This window comes from Stegastes partitus, unplaced genomic scaffold, assembly GCF_000690725.1.
Source record: "Stegastes partitus isolate 25-593 unplaced genomic scaffold, Stegastes_partitus-1.0.2 Scaffold76, whole genome shotgun sequence".
In the NCBI taxonomy this organism is placed as follows: Eukaryota; Metazoa; Chordata; class Actinopteri; family Pomacentridae; genus Stegastes; species Stegastes partitus.
Window position 1 is genome coordinate 231,023 of NW_007577807.1, and position 20,241 is coordinate 251,263.

At 43.5% G+C, this 20,241-nt stretch overlaps 1 protein-coding gene across 1 annotated transcript in view; it reads right to left on the bottom strand.

Moving 5' to 3' along the window:
* Positions 1-20,241, bottom strand: part of naaladl2 (N-acetylated alpha-linked acidic dipeptidase like 2) — a gene marked incomplete at its 3' end in the record, with an annotated part of 308,732 nt that overhangs the window by 230,038 nt on the left and 58,453 nt on the right. The window contains exon 4 of the mRNA XM_008276546.1: positions 11,879-12,146. Coding sequence (XP_008274768.1) covers positions 11,879-12,146 — 268 coding nt within the window. The remainder of the gene's footprint in view (positions 1-11,878; positions 12,147-20,241) is intronic.

The window sequence follows — 20,241 nt, forward strand, 5'->3', positions numbered from 1 at the left end:
AGATGCTCCAAATCCGAACACAGGTGCTTCACAGGCATCTACGACCCGGCAGCAAAGATCGATGCCATTAACAAGACGAACCGCCAAGATGAGTGTCAACAATTCAGTATTTAACCAGATGTGAAACATGCTCTGGTACTGACTGACGGCATTCAGTACACACACTCTATTTAAGATGGAAGCAGCTTCACGGTCTGAAAGTGAAGCCGATGTGTGTGAGTGCATCAAACCTGCATTGCATCCAACAGCCAGCAGGGGGCGACTCCTTAGATTCTATTTACTGTTACCTCAATAAATATTTAAAAAATAAAGCTATCGGTTCGATCTCTAGTTTAAAAACTTCCTGAATACTGCACAATGTTTATTTTATGGACTGTGGCCCAGTTTTGAGGACAACAGATGAAAAAGTGTGTTTTAAGGCTAACTGGTGATAGACGGGTCGCTACTGAATCCTCCGGTGAGATTTACTGCCCAGTCGTTCCTTCTGGTTTCAAAAGACCAAAACGGTGACATCCAGACGTCAGACTTGACAGAACGGCAGATAACAGCCGCTGCATCCGTCTTTTGTCTTCAGTCTGTGGACTGAAGGCCGTAACTCGGGAACAGAAGGAGAGACTGTGACCATATTTCACATTTGGGCAGAGACTGAACTGGTGGCGCTAATCTGGGGTTCCCACTTTGAAACTGTGGTGACTGCACAGATCTTCTGTGCTGCCGGGTCGAATGGTTCTACAAGGGCCAGAAAAGTGTTCTCCCCGAACGTCATGATGTCACGGTGACGCTGACCTTTGATTTTTCCGATACACGGTGGGCCTCGGCCATCAAAATCTAATCAGTTCATCCAAGTGAATGTTTGAGCCAAACTTGGAAAAGAAAAAAGAAAATCTTCGAGTGTGTTCCTGAGACACTGCAGCACAAGAATGGGACGTAGAGACGGTCAACCCGAGAACGCAACACGTCTGGGAAGGAGGCATGAGAACAAAACGTCACAATCATTATAAGTTAATCAACAATAATTCTCATTCCTCAGTGCATTTAATTACTTCTGCTAACACGGCTCCTCAGTCCCTGTTTTATTCAGTCCTTTATTCATAACACAGTATTTGCTGAATCGCTTTTAATGCCTTTTTTATTCCTTTTGTTCCGTAAAGCACAAAATAAAGTCTGATTGACTGATTAATAATCACATGTTTTTACTTTGAGAAGACAAACGGGTCTGTGTGAGCCGAAACTATAAAAAAAAACATTAAACAAACACACCGTCAGATTCTTTGCAGCACATTTGTGCCCCTGTGATGCATCACGCTGTACCTGAGCTGCACCGTCGTCCCTGTGAGAGCCGCTGCCTATGTGGGTCTGTGCTCAGGGGGAATAAATCTCTGAGCTTTGCAGAGGGATGTGAAGCATTAAATAGATGAGTGTAGTTAAAATGTCTGTAAGTAGCTATACGTGCAGAACCGCAGATGTGATGTGGACACACAGCGAAGCCCCAAATTAGCCTTTGTCAGAAGTAAAACTGTCGCTGATTGCTGATGCATGTTTCTGCTTGTTATTTAGGTATTATAATATATACGTAAACACTAAAGGAATCAGTAAAGGTGAAGTGTTCTCTACGTGTCCTTTAAGTGGTTCGTTTTTCTTCTTTTGTGGTGAGGTGTCTTTTGTTAATGAAATCAGAATTGGAAAGTAGATGTTTTACAGTCTTATGCTGTTATTTTTGACTTATTTATTTTTCTGACTGACTGCTTGCAGCACAAAGGAGAGAAAACATTTCCTCCACGAGGGCTGAACAGTTCATCGATTTCAAGTCAAAATCTGAAACAGTGCAATTAATAAATTGCAAAGGCTGCAATTCAGAAAATACATGAAGCAGTTTATCTGACACATTAATATTATATTCTTTATTATTACTTTATTTAGTGTGAATGTGAAAACGGCGCCTGAGTCATGAATGAGCTGCTTGTTTTAAGGTCAGAGACTGTTTTTATTATTATTATTATTATTAGAATAACTTCATGCATGGCTTTTATGATAATTGTTTTATCTTCTATGTGATTTAAAAATATGTAATAAACACACGTTTGAATATCTCATCCTTGCATGAGAATAGAAAGCCATGTGGTCAGGATCCATCATATGTTTAAAACCCATTACATTAATATACACTGAACTGAAACTGTGTGCAGCCCTAACACCACCTATCAGGAGTCAACGATATCTTTAATTACACTTGGGAGCATATTTTACTCCTGTTAAAGCGGCGGGATCATTTAACACAGCAAAAAGTCATCAGTATACTTCCAGGACGGTACCATCTGTCCGTTCCTACTGTACGCCGACACGATCCTGCACATTCAGGCTGCAGAGTATCCCCGATCACACTTGAGGCTGCGCTTATAGACGAGATGATTTCATTAGATTCTGGAGCACATGTGCTCCACATTTGCATATTAATGAGGAAAAACAGTTTTTTTTTTTTTGAAACTGCAAGAATTCCATTATCCTCCTCAGAGGCTGAGTTCGTATTAACAGAAGTCGTGATTTATATGAAGATAAGTGTGACGACATATTACTGGCTTCTAAATAATGTTAAATAACTTAATTATAGATCTCATTAGTGGAGCTTTTTCAACTCAGTGGATGAGAGACAAGGCAGCTCAAGTGTCTTCATTTAAATCGAGTGCAGTCCGTCTTTATTTTAAACCAAACAGTAAAAGCACTAAGATCTGTTCTTGGTTACTTCATTGTCTTTGTCTCTGCATCTTATTCGTAATAAACTTTGGATGAAACGTTACCGAAATATGTATATCACAAGCGAAAAGCCTTTAGAAAAGCCCAACAACATAGCGGGGCTTTCCAGATTCATTAGTTTATCGTAGTTAATTCTGCTGGGATGTAATTAGTCTCTCATTAGCATATTTTTGGAGTGTGGATTGTTCTAACAAGGCGGTTATAATTTACACAGAGGGGGCACAACCTGCAAATGTTTACTCTGTGATTGTGAATGCGCCGGTCTACATATGCATATAAATGCACCTGCGAGTTCTCAGACACGTACACACATATGCTAAACCAGATGGAGCGCTTTTGTTTGCAGCAAACACAAACTAGTGGAATGTATATAATACCTTATTTTCGACGGGCTATTTCTAATTGGCAGCGTGGGCGGTTTGCACGTAAGGGGCTGCTGGAATGTGCGTGGGAGTTTTTAATGCATATGGAAGCCGGCGGTAAACCTGAGAAACGTCGGGAGCGTGGGCATGGAGAGTCAGGGACTGAGTATTCAAGGTGGGAGGCAACGTAGGCCCACTGGGACATGGGATAGGGTGGTGCTCCCGAACCTCAGGTACAGTTAAGTATACGGTGGGATCCATAGCAACCCTCCACATATGATCACGTCCTCGCTGGTAAATAGTGCAAATCTGGGTCAGCGGAGAACACACCTCTAATCGCCCTCTGTGATCCCTCCAGCATCAGATGGAGACAGAGCCCATGATTTACTGCTTACAGAATCAGCTGACATCTTCTCTGAACACCTTAGTGGCTGTTACTGGAACCAGCTCTCGCATCCTAAGCTAATTAAGTTACAGTCAGCTAAATTAAATTAGATAGATAGATAGATAGATAGATAGATAGATAGATAGATAGATAGATAGATAGATAGATAGATAGATAGATAGATAGATAGATAGATAGATAGATAGGCAGTATAGCCTTCGTACACATGGCTGTGATAAACGGAGAAGAAGAAGCAGCAGCTGGAAACACAACCACTTGTTCTCCAACTCAAAAAACATTGAAGAGTAAGAAGCAAATCCAGCTTTGGCCAGTTAGGAGAAGAAAACGGAGAGGAAGTTGTTCTCCGTTGCAGGAAGTTGTAATTATTGTGTCCTGTCAGCTCGTATCGGACGTGTCGCCGTCCACTGACGAAGACAATGAAAGAAGCAAAAACAGCTCATCAGCCGTGTGACTTAAATGTTTCCTAAATCATTAGAAATGTGTTTCTATCCCTTATGAAGCACGAATCCTTCTATGACAGTCAAAAACATCGAACAAGCACAAAAAAATCAGCGATGTTTCTTGAATTTTGCGACTTCCATTAACCATTTCTAATACAACACTTCAGGTAACATCCAGCCAGGCGGAGCTTCATGCATCACAGCTCGACTCGTCCTCAGTGAAGTTCCAGGACTCTCAGATGCATGTAGCTGTAAATCTCAGCTCGTCTCCGTGGAGATGTCAGCGGTTGCTCCGGGGCAGCTCACCTGCGGTTGGATGTATCTCTCTCCATCTTACCGAAGGTGAGGTTAATAGGAACATAGCCGTCTGCTGTCTGGCTGCACCAGCCTGCTTAATCTACTCACTTTGCTGTGTCAGCACCTGCTCTTTTCTTTACCTGCATCGGGGCGTGAGCCTGCTGTGACTCTCTTACTCTTCATATTGCCCTCCTTCTTCTTCTTTTTTGCCCTCCGCTCCTCCAGTCTGTGTTTTTTTTTACCTCCCTCACCTGATGTTTTTCTGCCTTTTCATTCTATTTCTTTGACTTCAGAAGAAGCTGCCAGACATTACTCCTTATGTCTCCATTTAGGAAGCGGTTCAAGCAAGAGCCACTTTCCTGTTTGCATTTCTGAGCTACATTCAAGCTTCTTCTTTCTTTTTTCTTCTTCCTCCCAGTGATGCTGTGATCGCAACAACCTTGATCAAGAGTTCTGCTCAGATTCAGGAGGTTAAACCAACGAGTCCGAGGTCATGTTCGGGGTAATTTCACCACCTTTAGTTTCAGCTCTTGTCTTCAGCAGGTCGAGTCACACGTGTTGTATCGTCTGTTTCAGAACAGTCCAGACGATCCAGATTCATCTGATATGATTAATACTTATATTATCCTGTGTTGTATTTTATTTCATGATTGTTTCTGGGAGAGCATCTGGAATCTGGCAATATCAGAATAATGATGGTGGGATGCTGGAGTTAGGGAAACTATGCGCTTAGTGCCTCATAAAAAGGGGTCATACTTTATTAACTGAAGGGTTCATACACAGCAGCTTACTGGGTGGCAGAGCACAGATATTAACATATCTAGTAATTAAAACAAGAGTAATGGGTGTCCAGATTAACACAGAGCCGCATGCAGGTTGTAACCATGATTAAATTTGATGTCTTTTTTTTTTTTTCACTGACACCACGTGGCCCAGACAAGCAACCACCGTGTCTGGAAAGGTCAAGTCCTGCAGATTCATTTAATACGTACAACACCTCGCTGCAAGAGGAATCCAACCGAGAAGAATCCGGACACAAAGTGGATCCGTCCGGCTCATCATGGAAGAGTTTGAAACTTTCACTGAAAAGTAGTTCAGCTTGTTTTCCTCCCAGCAGCTAATGAAGCAGCAGGTCCAGCGCTGGTTTGTAACCCTCGCAGCCTTCACCTCCAGTTCTTATCAGGAACTTCGTCAAAGGACACAAGCAACTCGAGACAACTCGTTTCTCCTGGAGTTGGAGCGATGCCAGACCCGTGTCAGTGTGTAGGCTTCTAGCTGCTCGCCTCGCGTTCAGAGTTCAGCGGCCCGTGGCAACGCGCCGCCTGAGAATGCACTGACCTGATGACAAACTTTTTAGCAAGAATAACCGACAGCAAAGCCCACTGGGGGGACGTGTTTACAGACCTGTAGTTACTAAACAACCGTCTTCAGGAATGAAAACTCTAAAGTCGGTTCATCCCATCTGCGGCGGACGTTTATAGGAACTAAAAGACGGAGAGCGAGTGAAGTTAAAAAGGTGAAAAAACAAAAGGAGACAGGGGGCGAGCTGAGGACAGCCACTTTTTCATGGTTGTGTTGAATTAGTCAGAGGCTTTTCCCCACAGTCTATCCTTGGAAGGCTTAAAAGTGAGCATTTCCAAAGCATCAGTGAGCTTTCTGACACTCTGATGTGAGTCACATAATGAAGCCGGCGCCTTTACCTCAGCTCACCTTCGGCTTTGTCATTTGCATCCAGCTCGATTTGAAGTGAATTGAATTTGTCCTTTTGCATTAATAATTCATGTCAAGTAGAAACTGTGAATATTATTCACAGATTTGGGTCAAATACTTGGACTCACAGAACAACCAGAAAGCTGCTCTAACAACAGGTGGGCAGCAGCAGATCTACATGTTCGATAAGTGCTGGCAGTATTATTTCTTTTTTTTCAATTATTTAGTCCATTTTTTTCCTCATCATGAGTTTCTATAAAGGTGAGATTAATGCTAATTTCTCCTGGAGGGAATAATAAATGGGAATGATTTTGTGTGATCAGCTAAAGGACACGCCGGCTCTTCGTATGAGGCTCAGAAACATACGATGGCACGACTCCATCGCCTCGTCTTCACTACTCAAGACGCTCATTAACTGTAAAGGCACTTTTCTGCTCATTCTGTCAGAGAAAGAACATAATGGCGTACCTTTTGAAAGAAAATTTCCTGAAGGTTTTCTATTAAAGTTTCTCAAGGTGCAGCTCTTGGCTCAGAAGTCAATGCATCGGCTCCACATTTAATCGGTGCGCCGGCTGCGCTGTTCTGGATTAATCAGAACACTTGGAGGTATATACTGACTGAACATACTGTACGTTATATTTAAAACGCATAACTAACATCAGTAATGTTGCATTTATATTCTCACATGACTCAGAGCACATGGAGTCCCAGGCTGACTGACTCGAGGTGTTCATAAGGAGCTGGGCAGCGTCCAGGAACACGGCCTGCTTCTCCATCACTGAAATGCAGTTTTTTGAAGTCGCCATCTGTTCCTATGTAGGTCCATATAGCATTTACCTTCTCCACAAACTTATTCATGTGCCTGTCAAGCATGTTTTCACATGTGCTTCCAGCTGTGACCAGAACGGTCCTGAGGTTCTACGGGGAGGCTGGAATCTGGCTCCGCTTGATGAATAGCATCCTCTGCACCGGGAGGATTTTCTGTACTTCACGGACGTCCGTGTCGCCTGGGATGCCGCTTGTGTACTTCCGCTGTTCTGTTCTTTACGAGTCCTCAGGGTCCTGTGGCAACTGGGTCTGTCTCTGGTGCAATCCATTCTTTAGTGCTGCTTATTAACCAAACAACCGCGTGGCCCGTTTTCCTCTTTAAAACGATCCAATTAACCTAAACAGAACCATAAAAGTAAGCTAAATGAAATTCAGAGGTCTGCTTTGGTTCAGAAGTTCTGATACAGTGTGCTGAGACGAAAATAGCTTCAGCGATTCACACTGAGTCGGCCCAGAATCAATGTGAACGTCTGTCAACAGGACTGCTGTGTAAACACAAACAAGCAGGTTCATAAGAATTCTAATTCCCCTTTTCTCTGCTCGTGAGCAAATGCTCGCTGTACTGTATGTGAGATTCAGAATTAAGACTATTGTAAGTTTTTTGAGCCAGTGTGAGGTTTACAAGCACCGACCCGAAGCCCGGTACCTTCATTATCACTGCAGATTACAGCAAATGAACAGGAAGCTTTTTATTGTCCTGATCAGGGGACGAGCGCTGCCTCTCTCTGGTCCCAACTCTGGTCACGGGGAACGTGTTCAATATTGTTTTATGAAAATATACATTTTACAGGCATTTTTTGCAGAACCCAAGAAGAAATGACTTCAGCATCCATCCATCCATCATCTCTACACCGCTTAATCCTCATCAGGGTCATGGGGGGCGGAGTCTATCCCAGCTGACTCAGGGTGAAGGCAGGTTCACCTGGACAGGTAACCAGTCTATCACAGGGCTACACTTAGAGACAGACAACCAAGCACACTCACATTCACACCTACGGACAATTTACAATCACCAATTAACCTCAGCATGTTTCTGGACTGTGGGAGGAAGCCGGAGAACCCGGAGAGAACCCACGCTGCACGGGGAGAACATGGAGACTCCACGCAGAAAGATCCCAGGTGTCCTCACCGGGACGCCAACCGATGCTAACCACCGATCCACCTGCAGCCCCCGACTTCAGCATGTAACTGCAAATCAAAATTCCCCATCTAACAGGAATAAACGTCCCATAATAAATGAGTATTTACTTGTGTTTAAACTGGGAACCTCTCTCAAGGGAATGCATCTGGAAATCCACAACTTCTCATAAATTCATGTGTCTCATGAGTTTGTCTCTACAACACAAAATCATAAACCTCTTTTCAGGTGGTGTCCATGGAAGATGAATAAGCACCTTCCAGGTCTCAATGCCAATTATGAAGATTTTAAGACGAGTTGGAAGCAACAGAAAGTCTTGGTCTTCAAACTTATTAACATCTATCAGAGAGAGTCTTCTTCCTGAAGGGGCAGCTCACGTAGAGCAGGCCTAAAACCAGCAGATATACAGTCACAGTCAGATGAAATCTCTTTGCAGCGTTAGGAACTAAGAATCTAAAGACAGGAGCCACGTGAGACTTTCATCAACGTGCTGGAAAAGGGAACAAAATGGGACCTTTAAGTGGTGAGAAAGTGTTTGAAAACTCTTATGAAAGGGGGAAAACGTCACGCCAATGACCAGGAAATGTAGATATATTAAAATCTTGCCTGTTGAAGGACTTGTTGCTCCAAAACAAACCAATCATCAAGTAATAAATCCGACCTTCACAAAGGTTTCAATGGTCAGCTTTTGTAAGTTTTGTAAGTTTTGATCAATGACCATACATATGGATTAGCATCTTTTGAAATCAACAGAGAATCCAACATTATAACCTCAGTTAAGGCAGATTTATTAGAGGTTTTGAATTAGACATGCTTTAGTTTTAGAGGTAATTAATAACTTGTCAGCTGAGTGTATGTCGGAGTATATTTTTGTTCCATTATCTTGTGATTAATTTTCGAATGAGAATTAAGTTGAGAGTTTAGTTCTGTAGTACCTTACTAATTTGTGCAAACAAGTCATAAATTTGTAGCTAATTTTAACTTGACATCACGTTTATTAATCGGTGTGAAAGGCAGCGTGTGTGTATTTAAGCTACGCCGTTTTATCTTCACGTCCACGAACAGACGAGTCTCAGAGCAGCTCGCGTGTGCAGACCGTCCCTTCACTGCTCGTATGGTAGGAAAAGAAAACCCAAATCAATCTCCAGAACAGAGCCTCGACGTGAAATCTCCTCTACTAACTTCTGACACCACAAACTATCCAGAGGAACGGGGCCCGGCTAATGCGTTATTATTGCTGTTGAACTGCACACATCCCGGCGATCGTGGCTGAAGATAAACTGAAGGATTGGGTTACATGACAAGTGAGACCAGATATGCCAGCAGCCCCTATAATGCTGTTATACCTGTAGAGTGTGTGTAATATATCCACTTTGTTATTGTACTACAGTCTGCATATTGCAGCATTACACCCAGCGAGCGCGGTCACATTATCCTCCTCTGGTCCACATCAAGGAAATAATGCAATCTTCTCTTATTGCAGCTGCGATAGTGAGGCTGATATTGTTTTCACCTTGTGAGTCTGTGTGTGTGTGTGTGTGTGTGTGTGTGTGTGTGTCATCACTGCAAAATATGGACATTTACTGTAGTGCGAACCTCCACAAGGCAGCCTTGGGTACTTGGGGAGGTGTTAATATGTCTGATGGGGCAGCATCGAAACCGTGCAAGACGAGAACTTAATGTGTGTGTAGTTAACATCTAAATGACGACAGGTGTGTCTGACCCTTAAGTGTAATAGTGCATGTATGTAATTAATTAGTAATTACTACATTATTACAACATGCATTGACAGACACTGTGAGCTCATCTCAACCTGGTCTCTGGTTTTACTTCACTTTTTAATTTCACATTGTTTTTACTTTTGTTTTTGTGAGTCTGTGTATCAAAGCACTGTTCCCCACAGCACCAGCAGAACAGGGCCACCGGCAGCAGGACTTATTAGTCCAGTATACTTGCTCTGGGCCGCCATCCATCCATCACAAACGCCATATTTAATTGTCTGAAAGCCATGTTTAGATCCGGCAAACTGCCGCTTAATTCAAGGCAGCGTGCAGGAACGGTGCGAGGAAATAATGCGGTGATGGATGACTGTGACCCTCCTTTGGGTAGACTTCGACGAGCGGACAGCTGGATGGATCGAGCAAAGCGCAGAAAGGAGAACGAGGAGAGAGGGAGGGGAAGAACAGAGGAGGAAAAACTTGGTATTCAGAGAATCACTCCAACTTTTCATCTGCCCTCAGGCCGGGCAGGGGCTCAAGGGAATAACAAGCATCTCCTTCAACCCCTTTCTTTGTTCCCAGGATGCAGAGAAGCAAAGCCCACTAAAAATAGTGCGACTGTATTTCTTGGTGGAGGAGTGTCTGCTGGCTGGAGCGGGCAAACTACATGTATAACGACTTCCATTAACCTTCACACTCATGAAGGATGGTGGAAAAGATTAACGGCGCATCCAGCATGAGGCAAAATACGATGCTGAAGATATTTATGGTTCCTGCATTGAGTTTTCTGCTACTTACAGGATCCGGTCTTATTTTTCTAACGTGTGATGCATAATGTGTGTGAACTACCTCTTGTCTGGCTGAGACGGCCCGCGGCGCCCTGCTATGAACAGCTCTCCTTCAGTATGACCCATTTAACTCCAGCACACATACAGTCTCATTCCATATTGTGCCTTCGTAGCATTAGAACCACTTTATTCTTTCTGGTTTAAAATGTGACAGCTGGTGAACAATTCAGGATTCCAAAACGCCTTCCCTCGTCAGAGACATGAAACCGGGCTTATCAGCCTGTGATGAGGAGAACGTGAGTCTAGCTGTTGATTATTAAAATAAAATCAGCCTGATTTCTAACACGCGGGGCTTCCTGGGCTCCTCTGCCTTTTACAGCGAGCTCTTTTTTATTATTTTCGGCTACATCCCGACCTGATTGGGACTGATTACACTGTTTGTCTCTTCTGAAAAGTCAAGCAGCCTCCAGGTTGGGTTGGAGGAGCTCACTCGGGGTTTATTCTTCCTACTGTCAAAAGCATTGGATGAATCCTAACGTCTGAGCAGGATTAGAGAGTTAGCAAGATAGGCTGAGCCTAAAGCCAGAGTTTTAAGTGTCATGAAGGAAGCTCTCTTTAACCTGCCTAAATCGCTATGGTAACTAATGCTGCACAGAGTTTAGAGTTCCTTATTTATGTCAGTCCGAAGAACCACCAGACAAATCTCTAGGACCGATACGAATTCTCAGCTGAAGAAACCTACCTGCAAACCTGCTGAGCTGTACATTCCTAACATCGCTGTACAAAGCTGTGCAGTTGCCGTAATGCAAACTGTATGTGACGAGAACCTTCATGCATCCAGTCGGCGATGCAGAAAATGCACAAACATGTTCTTATGTTTAGTCTGGATTCGCTGCCAAGTCGTTGTGAATTGAAGCAGATTTAATTTCTGTGAATCAGATAAAGTCCAAAAGAAGATTATGCATGCACAGGATTTGTGCTACAATTGTTTTAGAAAATGTCTGAAATTCAAATTAAATTAGCCGTGCTGACCTTGAATCACCGCTTTCTGAGCGCACAAAGAAATCGTTTTAAAGCGGTTTCATAAACAAGTTGAGGACAAAGATGTCGTTAAGGGATTCTTTCTTTTTTTGGACAAATGAGTTGACCTTCTACCTGTAAATAAAAATAAAAAGATTCTTGCCTGACTGGCTAAAACACATCCAGCACTGAGCTACATTCAGACCCCGAACTGTGTTTGACCACGCTTTAACATTTAAAGCTAAACCACTGGCTGTGACCTTTCCTGGTGACCCGTCGCTGGCTGAGGGCCGGAGATACAGACAGTCTGACGATATAAAGGTGATGAAGAGGAGGCAAGTACAGGCCTAGAGAGCAGCAGCCATGAGGGTGAAGCAACCTTTGTTTCAGGAAAAGTCAATACAGCGTGACGGACGGTACCTGAACGCTTCCAACAGCGGAGTAGGCCGCGTAGGAGAACTGCTGCCTGGGCAGGTCGTTGGGTCCACGCTGGTCGCAGGGGGTCCCGTTGGGCAGAAAACACTGGTGGCTGGACCTGTCGGTGATGGTGTTGGGCGTGGAGCCGGGCAGGCTGAGCAGAACCGTGTGATTGGACAGATGGACGTCGGTCAAACCGAGTCCGACCCACTGCCTGTAGAGGTACCTGGCTCTGGACTCCTCGCTGTCGTCGGACAGGCTGGAGAAGGACCTGGAAGCAGCAGACAGGGAAGTGGTTGGTTTATCAGGTTATTACAGGTTATCAGTCCCATATAGGGCGCTCATTGAAATGTCAACCCTGGAATGTTATTGGTGGACATAAGGAGACTTTTTTTTTCTTTTTGGACTTTTTGAAAAAGTTTCAGATTTAGGCTGAAAAAGTCAAAGCAGTCACCGTCTACAAAAAAATAATCCAAATATAATACGTGGATAGAGTATTGTAAAAAATACACATATAAAGATGAAGGACATTTATTTCCAAATCACCAATCAGACTGATGACACTTGTGTGAAAACATCACTCTGGCTTTCTCGTGATTGGTCAGAGGTCATAGTGACTTCACTGATTGGCTGGATGAAGTCACGTGATCCTGCCATTTTTAAAGCCTGTGGAAGTTACCATATATGGTTCCTTGCCTGATAAAGCGTTAACCCTTAATCATAAATAATCATTAGCTCCAGCCTCAATACAAACGTTTTAAGAACCTTCAGACAATATTTGTTTGTCAAACTGGGGGATAAAGCAACAGGATGCCATCACACAGTTTTCAGAAACACACACAGTTACACAAAATAGAAAAACCCTTTTTTTCCCCTCAAACATAAAACATTTTTTTGATGAACTGCTGCAGAAATCGGTTTGTTGTGCATCAGGAGTGAGTAACGCCGTCTCTCTCCCATTATGTTCTACAGATACGATGAAGTTCAGAACCGTGACATTCACATCAAGGCTTTTTAATGAAAGACCACGTAATGACATTCTGGAAAATGTTCTTTAAATGGAAAATGTTAATAGAAGGCTGCATTTAAGAGTGAGCTGGAGATAAATCCATTTAGCAGCTGAAAAATTAAAGATGGTAATGTTTCAACTAATTAGTCTTCGTAATTGTAGAAAAATCGCCGTGTTTCTGTCCTTCTTTTTTTAATTCCTCTTTGAAGAGATCTTGGTGTGTATTAAGCCTGAACCTCTCTGTCTCTCTCTCAGAATCCTCACCAGAGCTGCTAGTCTCTGTCATTACCGTTTCCCTAATTGGAAAGGAAAGAGATGTCAATAAAATCTGATCCAGTTCTTATTCGAGGCTCCTCTGCTGGTTTGTTTAGTTCCTCGTGTTTACTCTCCTTATTGTTCTGACTCTGAGAGGCCCGGACTCAAAAGTTCAGCAATAAAGACGTGTCCAGATTGGACCGGCTGGTATTTCAGCCTCCTGGTGAAGAACAAATACGCCGCCCAGCACCGCACCATACCTGCACACTGGATATAGCTCAATAAAGGATATGCCCTCAGATATGCAGTTTGCACAAATTAGGCATCACCGTTGGCGTTTTAAAATGTTTTTGTCAGATGTTTCTTATTTTTTAATTTTAATTTCTATTTAACTTTTTTGCTTTTATTTTTTATATCCATAAAATGAATTAACCAGTAGGGAAGTCTTGTATTGTTTCAATTTTTTAAAAGTTGTATTAAACAAATTCAAAATATAAAACTGAGATTTTAACATTGCAAATGAAAGAATGTGTGAAATATTATTGTCTTAATAACCAACAGAATTATGATAGAAGACAGAAACAATAACACAGTCCGACAAAAAAACATCTCATGTATGTTTGTGGTGTTGGTGTTTACTACTTCATCATGTCCCATTTGTCTCTTAAATTCTAGACACTAAGACATACCTGCAAAATAAACAGAACGGCACCACAGGCTCAGTGGGTCACACTTAGGAAGCCAGCTCATCTTTTTTCAGACTCCGTTGCTTGTAACTACAATCCAGACACTCACCCTTACATTATGCAGCATATAGCTGGGTGGGCTGCTGCGGTCATAATCTTTTCTGCATGTCTACCTGCAGGTGTGTGGGCAATATGTGTGCATGCTAGTGTGTGCATGCTAGTGTGTGTGGCGTGTGTGTGTGTGTGTGATATCTATATCAGTCTCAGCAGCAGATGGCCCAAACACACAATTGTGCCATTCTCTAGTCAGCAGGCCACGTCTCATAGCTCGCCAGGAGCAGCAGCAGGAGGCAGTGTGTGTGTGTGTGTGTGTGTGTGTGTGTATGCTGCTGTGTTTTCATGCATGTGCGTGTGAGTGTGTGCCTCCTTATATGTGTGTGTGAGACCTTCATCTATAAGCCAGGCTGTTGGAAGGACTCCCCGCGGTTTGGGACACGCGCCCGATTCAAACGACACTTCACGTCTCGAGTGACTTTGAGTGTGTGTGTGTTTGCACGTGGGCGTCCGTCTGCACAGCTGTGTGTTTGCGTGCACGTCTTTAAGTCTGTCTTTTTTGATTAACATTTAACCCCGATGCCTCGCCGTTAACGTCTTACTTCCCGCCTTCTCCGACTTCCTGAGAGCATGTTTGTGTGACTCGACGGCAAATTCAGCCAAAAAATAAATAAATTCAGAACCGTAAATATTTGGCAAATAAAGCCAAATATATTTTGACTTTTCAAAGAATAAAGAAACACAACAGTGTATCCAAACACGAATAATGACTGAATTCCATGTAGCTGCAGAGTTCACAGCATAACACACTGACGAGGACACTTCAGAACCAATGATATCAATAACATCTGTTCTAACATTCACATCATGGGCCAAGGAAAAATAATGTGTCGTCCAAATATTAAATGAACAAAAAGCAACTACTTGTGCTAACCTGATTGAAAACACTGGCTAACTAATGTTTCCAGCTGGCTCCTGTGAAGACGAGGAACTGGAACAAAGGGTCTTGAATGTGCACTTGATGGCTCCACACTGCTGTAGTTACACATAACAGACTCAAGATTACAGCTTAGAGCGAAGACGTGGGCAGTGGAGACGGGTCTCACAGTGGAGCTACTGGAGACCGTGATGGTGCAACGATAGAAAGGTGTCAGAACACAGAGTGTGTTGCTGCTTAGCTGCAGACCAGAGTGGCCATGCTGACCCCTGTCCAACGCTGAAAGCAGCTACAAGTGGGCGCATGAATGAACTGGATGACTGAGGGATGGAAGAAGACTGTCTGGTCTGATGATTCATGTTTCCTCTGATAACATGTGGATGGCTGGGTGCCTGTGCAGTGTTTAGCTGTAGACAGGTGTTTTTTCTTACATATCGAGAGATATTTCTCAAAGACTAGCAATGGGGTCGATCAAGGCATATTTTTTAAACTGAGCAGTATTGGCTTTATCAAATCAAATCAGGTTTATTGTCATGTTGCTGTACATACACAGCAGTACAGGCAGGATGAGAGAGCGTTTCTTCAGGGTCATTTAATCAGCAAGTTTTGCAGAATGAACGTCTGGGATAAGACACTAAACATTCACTCTCGCTGCCTCCTGAAGGGGGCGCTGTGTCCATGCACGCTGCCATTCGTTGAACATGGAGAACCTCTTCAGGTCCTGGTAGGTCTTCAGAGACACAAAGAAACACACTGCATCCCCTCCAGCTGTCTGTCCGTCTGGGATGCTGTCATGGAGCCATGTTTCTGTTAAAGCAGACACACAGCAGTCCCTCCACTCTCTGAGGGTTCCTCTCAGCAAACGTAACTAGTCCAGCTTGTTGTGGAGGGACATTGGAGAGCAGGAGGACGGTCCTGCTGGTCTAGAGGGGCTAGCCTTTAGCCTAGCATGGATCCTGTTGGTCTGGAGGGGTTAGCCTTTAGCCTAGCATGGATCCCGCTGGTCTGGAGGGGCTAGCCTTTAGCCTAGCATGGATCCCGGCTCTCTTCCTCCTCCTTTGTTTATGTTCCTATCACTTCCTTCTCTCTCGGGTAACTGCCGGCGTCGTCTCCGATCGGACTCCGTGTTGGTGTAGTATGTCCACATCACAACTGGCCGCCGTGAATTCCAGCGACGTTCACTGTCCTGACGCCCAGCAAAGTCTCTGGAGGCAAGTTTTGCAGAATGAACATCTGGGATAGACAAGACACTCAAAACGTTCACTTTCGTTGTCTCCTGAAGGGGGCGCTGTGTCCATCACCATGGCATTATTGAGCACAAATCTATGTCAAATCAATGACTGGAGGATGCTTTAACAGCAAAAAGACATTTCTTGGAGACAGTGGCAAGGCCATCAAGATGAGCAGAGAGGGTAACTGAAGTCATTGTGCAGGACGAGCAGCCCGTCACTGTGGTAGAGGATACAGGTTGTTTCCATCTCTTGGAGCTTTAGGGGCCACAGAAGGCTCTACACGCCCAACATGACATTTTATAAAGTTCCCTACCAGCTGCACAACGTTCATGACTACCTGTGGGGTCTTTATAAGATGTGACTGCTCTTACCAAAGATATGGTATTACACAAAATAAAAAGGCAACCCTTCCCCTCCAGAAAAAACAAAAATAGATCTCGACATCCCGAACACTCCCCAAAAAACCCCGAGTTAGTTATTCACACAGGAGTTACAGCACTTCTTTAATCCCATGGCAAGGTACCAACCCTGAGTGCACTCCTTGATGTTTAGGACACAACTTCTTGCTTGTTATTTCATTACTTCTTGTGCTGACAAGATTTCCTACCAGTGCTGAAGCCTGACACCTGAATTTATCAGGACAAACAGGGAGAATGTATGATGTCTCATTTCCTGTGAAGGACACTGGTCAGTCAGTGCAGCGGCCCACGGTGCCATTTTGTGATTTAGTTTATTAAAACTTTAATGGATCCACGTTTAAGACTCCACTAAACCTGTCATTTCAGAAGGTTACTACCCCATCAATATCATGTGGAGCTGTATCCTATTTAAAGGCAGATGGGCCTCCATCTTGACATTTCCTTCCAACTAATAGGATTGAGCGTGGATATCATGTACATCATCTGTATTTATTTTGTGAGGATATAATTCCAAAAAGCAGTTCAAAACTAAAAAAATAAATAAAAAGAGAATCTGTTTTTTTCTCTCCTTGCTGTGCAACCTTTCCTGCGCCTGCAGAGATGCTCTGATTGTTTTGAAGTGTTAATACAGGCTGCATTTGAAGCCCGGCGACTGTCTTTATCTGATGAGTGGATTGAATCCCCTCCTCTGAAGCTCCTCTACCCCACAGAGAACCATGAAAAACTGTTTATTCTATCCGGGCTGCGATTGTCTCGTGAAAGGCTTTTTAAAAAATGCTTCATATCTTGTCTCTTTGGCATCTGAGCTTTAATTAATTCTTTATTCACAATATCGCTGACAAATGGGGTGAGGAAACGAGATGTCTCTTTTCCATCACGATTTGAAATAATAGTTTGAAGTCTGCTCCCTCACTGCCGAGCTGGAATTTCTATGCAAGTCAAAAGCTTTTGTATTATTAAAGATGGAAAATGGCAATGCTGCTTCAAAGCCAGATTTTTAGCACCACTGCACCGTCTCCTTTGAAAGACAAACGGACGAATTAACTTTGGCAAAGTATGCATTTACGGTCTTATTTTGCTTTGTGCCGGCGAGCTTTTATTGCATGTTTTATGCTTGTTAGACAGATAATGTGGAGGAGCTAATAGCATGAGATACGGCAGATAAATCAAATGTTTTGCTCATGCATATTGCGGACATAATTGCCTTAGTGAGAGCTCTGTCGGCTTTCTTGGGCCAAGCAGACTTGGGATATGAGCCGCTGTTGCCTCTGCTGGCAGCTGCTGAGGATAATATATTCCTGTAGCACACAATCATTTTAATAGCTCATCCATTTGTTCAGGAGACAATTGATTTTCTCTGTTTCCATACACGTTAGTCACATTTGATTTCTCTCGTCCCATTTGCATTTGTCACATTTTAAGAGCGTGGCGCCTGTGCTCGGGCTCCATGATAGGAAATCTTTATTCAGGTGCCAGGGCTGGTGTTAAGGTGGAATCTAAGCGATGATGGGGGCTGCCAATAAAGAAGATTCAACACATCGCTGGCACTTCTCTGCGGTACAACTCAGATGAAGGGAAACTGGGAAAGCACATCATCTCAGACGTCAATCACCGTTATCAGGACAGGAGTCAATTCTGGTGCAGGGTTCCTCAAGACAATTAAAATTAGTCATCTGTAATGTACAAGTTGTGCAAATCCAACAATCCTAATTCACAGTTATGCAACCTACAGATGGGTGGCACATTAAAGGAAAAGCTTTATCTATATACACGTTTAGTATGTTGTTCGTTTTTACTAAACCTATCATGTCCAGAACTATTGATACATGATCAACGGGCACCACAGCAACAACATGGTTCATATCATGGCCAAAAAACTGCATGTCCCAGCTGGAGGTTTGAACCAGTCCCCTTTTGATTTCTAGGTCTTTAAGGGCAAAAGGCTTCCTTGCCATCAGTCTTGTCTTCAATTATCTACATATATTATTGATGGGATTCGGGTCTGGCTTCCAAAAATATGTTTTTCTTTTCCCCATTTCTGCCTCAAGTGATGGAGTTCAAATATTTTGGGATCCCCCAGGAAGAGCTGGAAAGCGTCGCCGGGGGGAGGGAAGTCTGGAATGACCTGCCCCGCCTACTGTCCCCGCGACCCGACCCTGGATAAGCGGAAGAAAATGGATGGATGGATGGATGGATGGATGGATGGATGGATGGATGGATGGATGGATGGATGGATGGATGGATGGATGGATGTTCCCCATTTCCTGACCACTTTGACTCAATGTTTCAGATCATTTTCATGTTGACACGGTTTTCCTACTCATCAGCTGAAGAACATCCCTAAAGCAGCGCCTTCCCACCTCCAGACTGTGTGGATGGTGTTCTTGGTTTGATCAGGCGAGTTGTTCGTACCTGTCCATAAGACATGGAGCTCTCTTGTTTTGGTGTCTGTGGAAGCCAGTCTTTTGCAGTGTCTGCCTTGAGATGCTGGATGCAGTGCAGATGTGTGGCCTTTGACGTTTTTTGCACCGTGGTACACCTTGTACTTTCTGCTGTGGCCATTAATGCTTTGAAGTCTTTCCCAGTCTTGTAGGAAGCCACAATGTGCAGCTCACTCTCCAGAATGGACGTTAATAGCAGCTCACTAAGCTCTTTGGTTTTATTCATGACTTGCATTTGACTAGTAAATGACTGGAGAGCGACCGCATCAGCAATTTATGGCGCGTTAGCATGTTCTGGAACATGAAAGAAATGACCAGGACCATTTGGGAAGACAGATAAGCTCCAGGGGTATGAATACTTTTGGGCTTCACTGTGTCAAATGCAAAGCAGGGCCAGTCAATTCTGACTTTGTGTCTCGATGGCAAGAGGGGGAAGAAAAGTCCAAGAGATTATGAAGGAGGGTTGACGCCCAACGACTGCTCCACCGCTCATGGTTTCAATAGGAACAGTGATTAAAGGGAAATCTGTGTTTAGGTCTCTGAGGGTAAGACGTCAGTGAATGGGGTTGGAAATAATCATCAGCATGCATTGGATGATCATGAAGCTTGTGCATTAGTGCAAGAAAAAAACAGAATGTCAATGCAATCAGAGTATTACGAAGAACCGTGCATCAGTAATTACATGGAGAGGGATATTATAGTGGGGCTGCAGTCTAACCTCTAATAATAAAGATGAACACACACTTGAGCATTCAGTGGTTTAAAAGCCACAGGATACTGGTACATAGAGAAACAAGTGATGTGGTCAGATGAGTCATCACTCAGGATCTCTTTCAGGAGGACATGAAGGGGTTTGATACCTCAACCTTCACAGTCGTCAGATCTCAGTCTATTAATATCTATTAGAGCTTCTGGACTGATGTGATAGACTGTGCTATCCACAGCCATCATCCAGACTCAAATGACTGAATATCATGTGGAAGAGTTGCAGAAACCTGGACAATAAATATCAAGATGGATGAAGCCGCTCTAGCAGCAAGTGGTGGCCCAACACCTTCCTAAGACCCGTTACGATGTTATGTTCTTTAATTTGATTAATTTTAATTTCATTAGAATAGTCACTGAATGTAACAATAATATTCTGCATGGTTTGTTTGGTGAATCAGTGGTTAATTAATTGGTGATTGTAAATTGTCCGTAGGTGTGAATGTGAGTGTGCTTGGTTGTCTGTCTCTAAGTGTAGCCCTGTGATAGACTGGTTACCTGTCCAGGTCTGTCACCGTCCATCCATCCATTTTCTATACACCGCTTAATCTGCTCTTCCGATCTACGT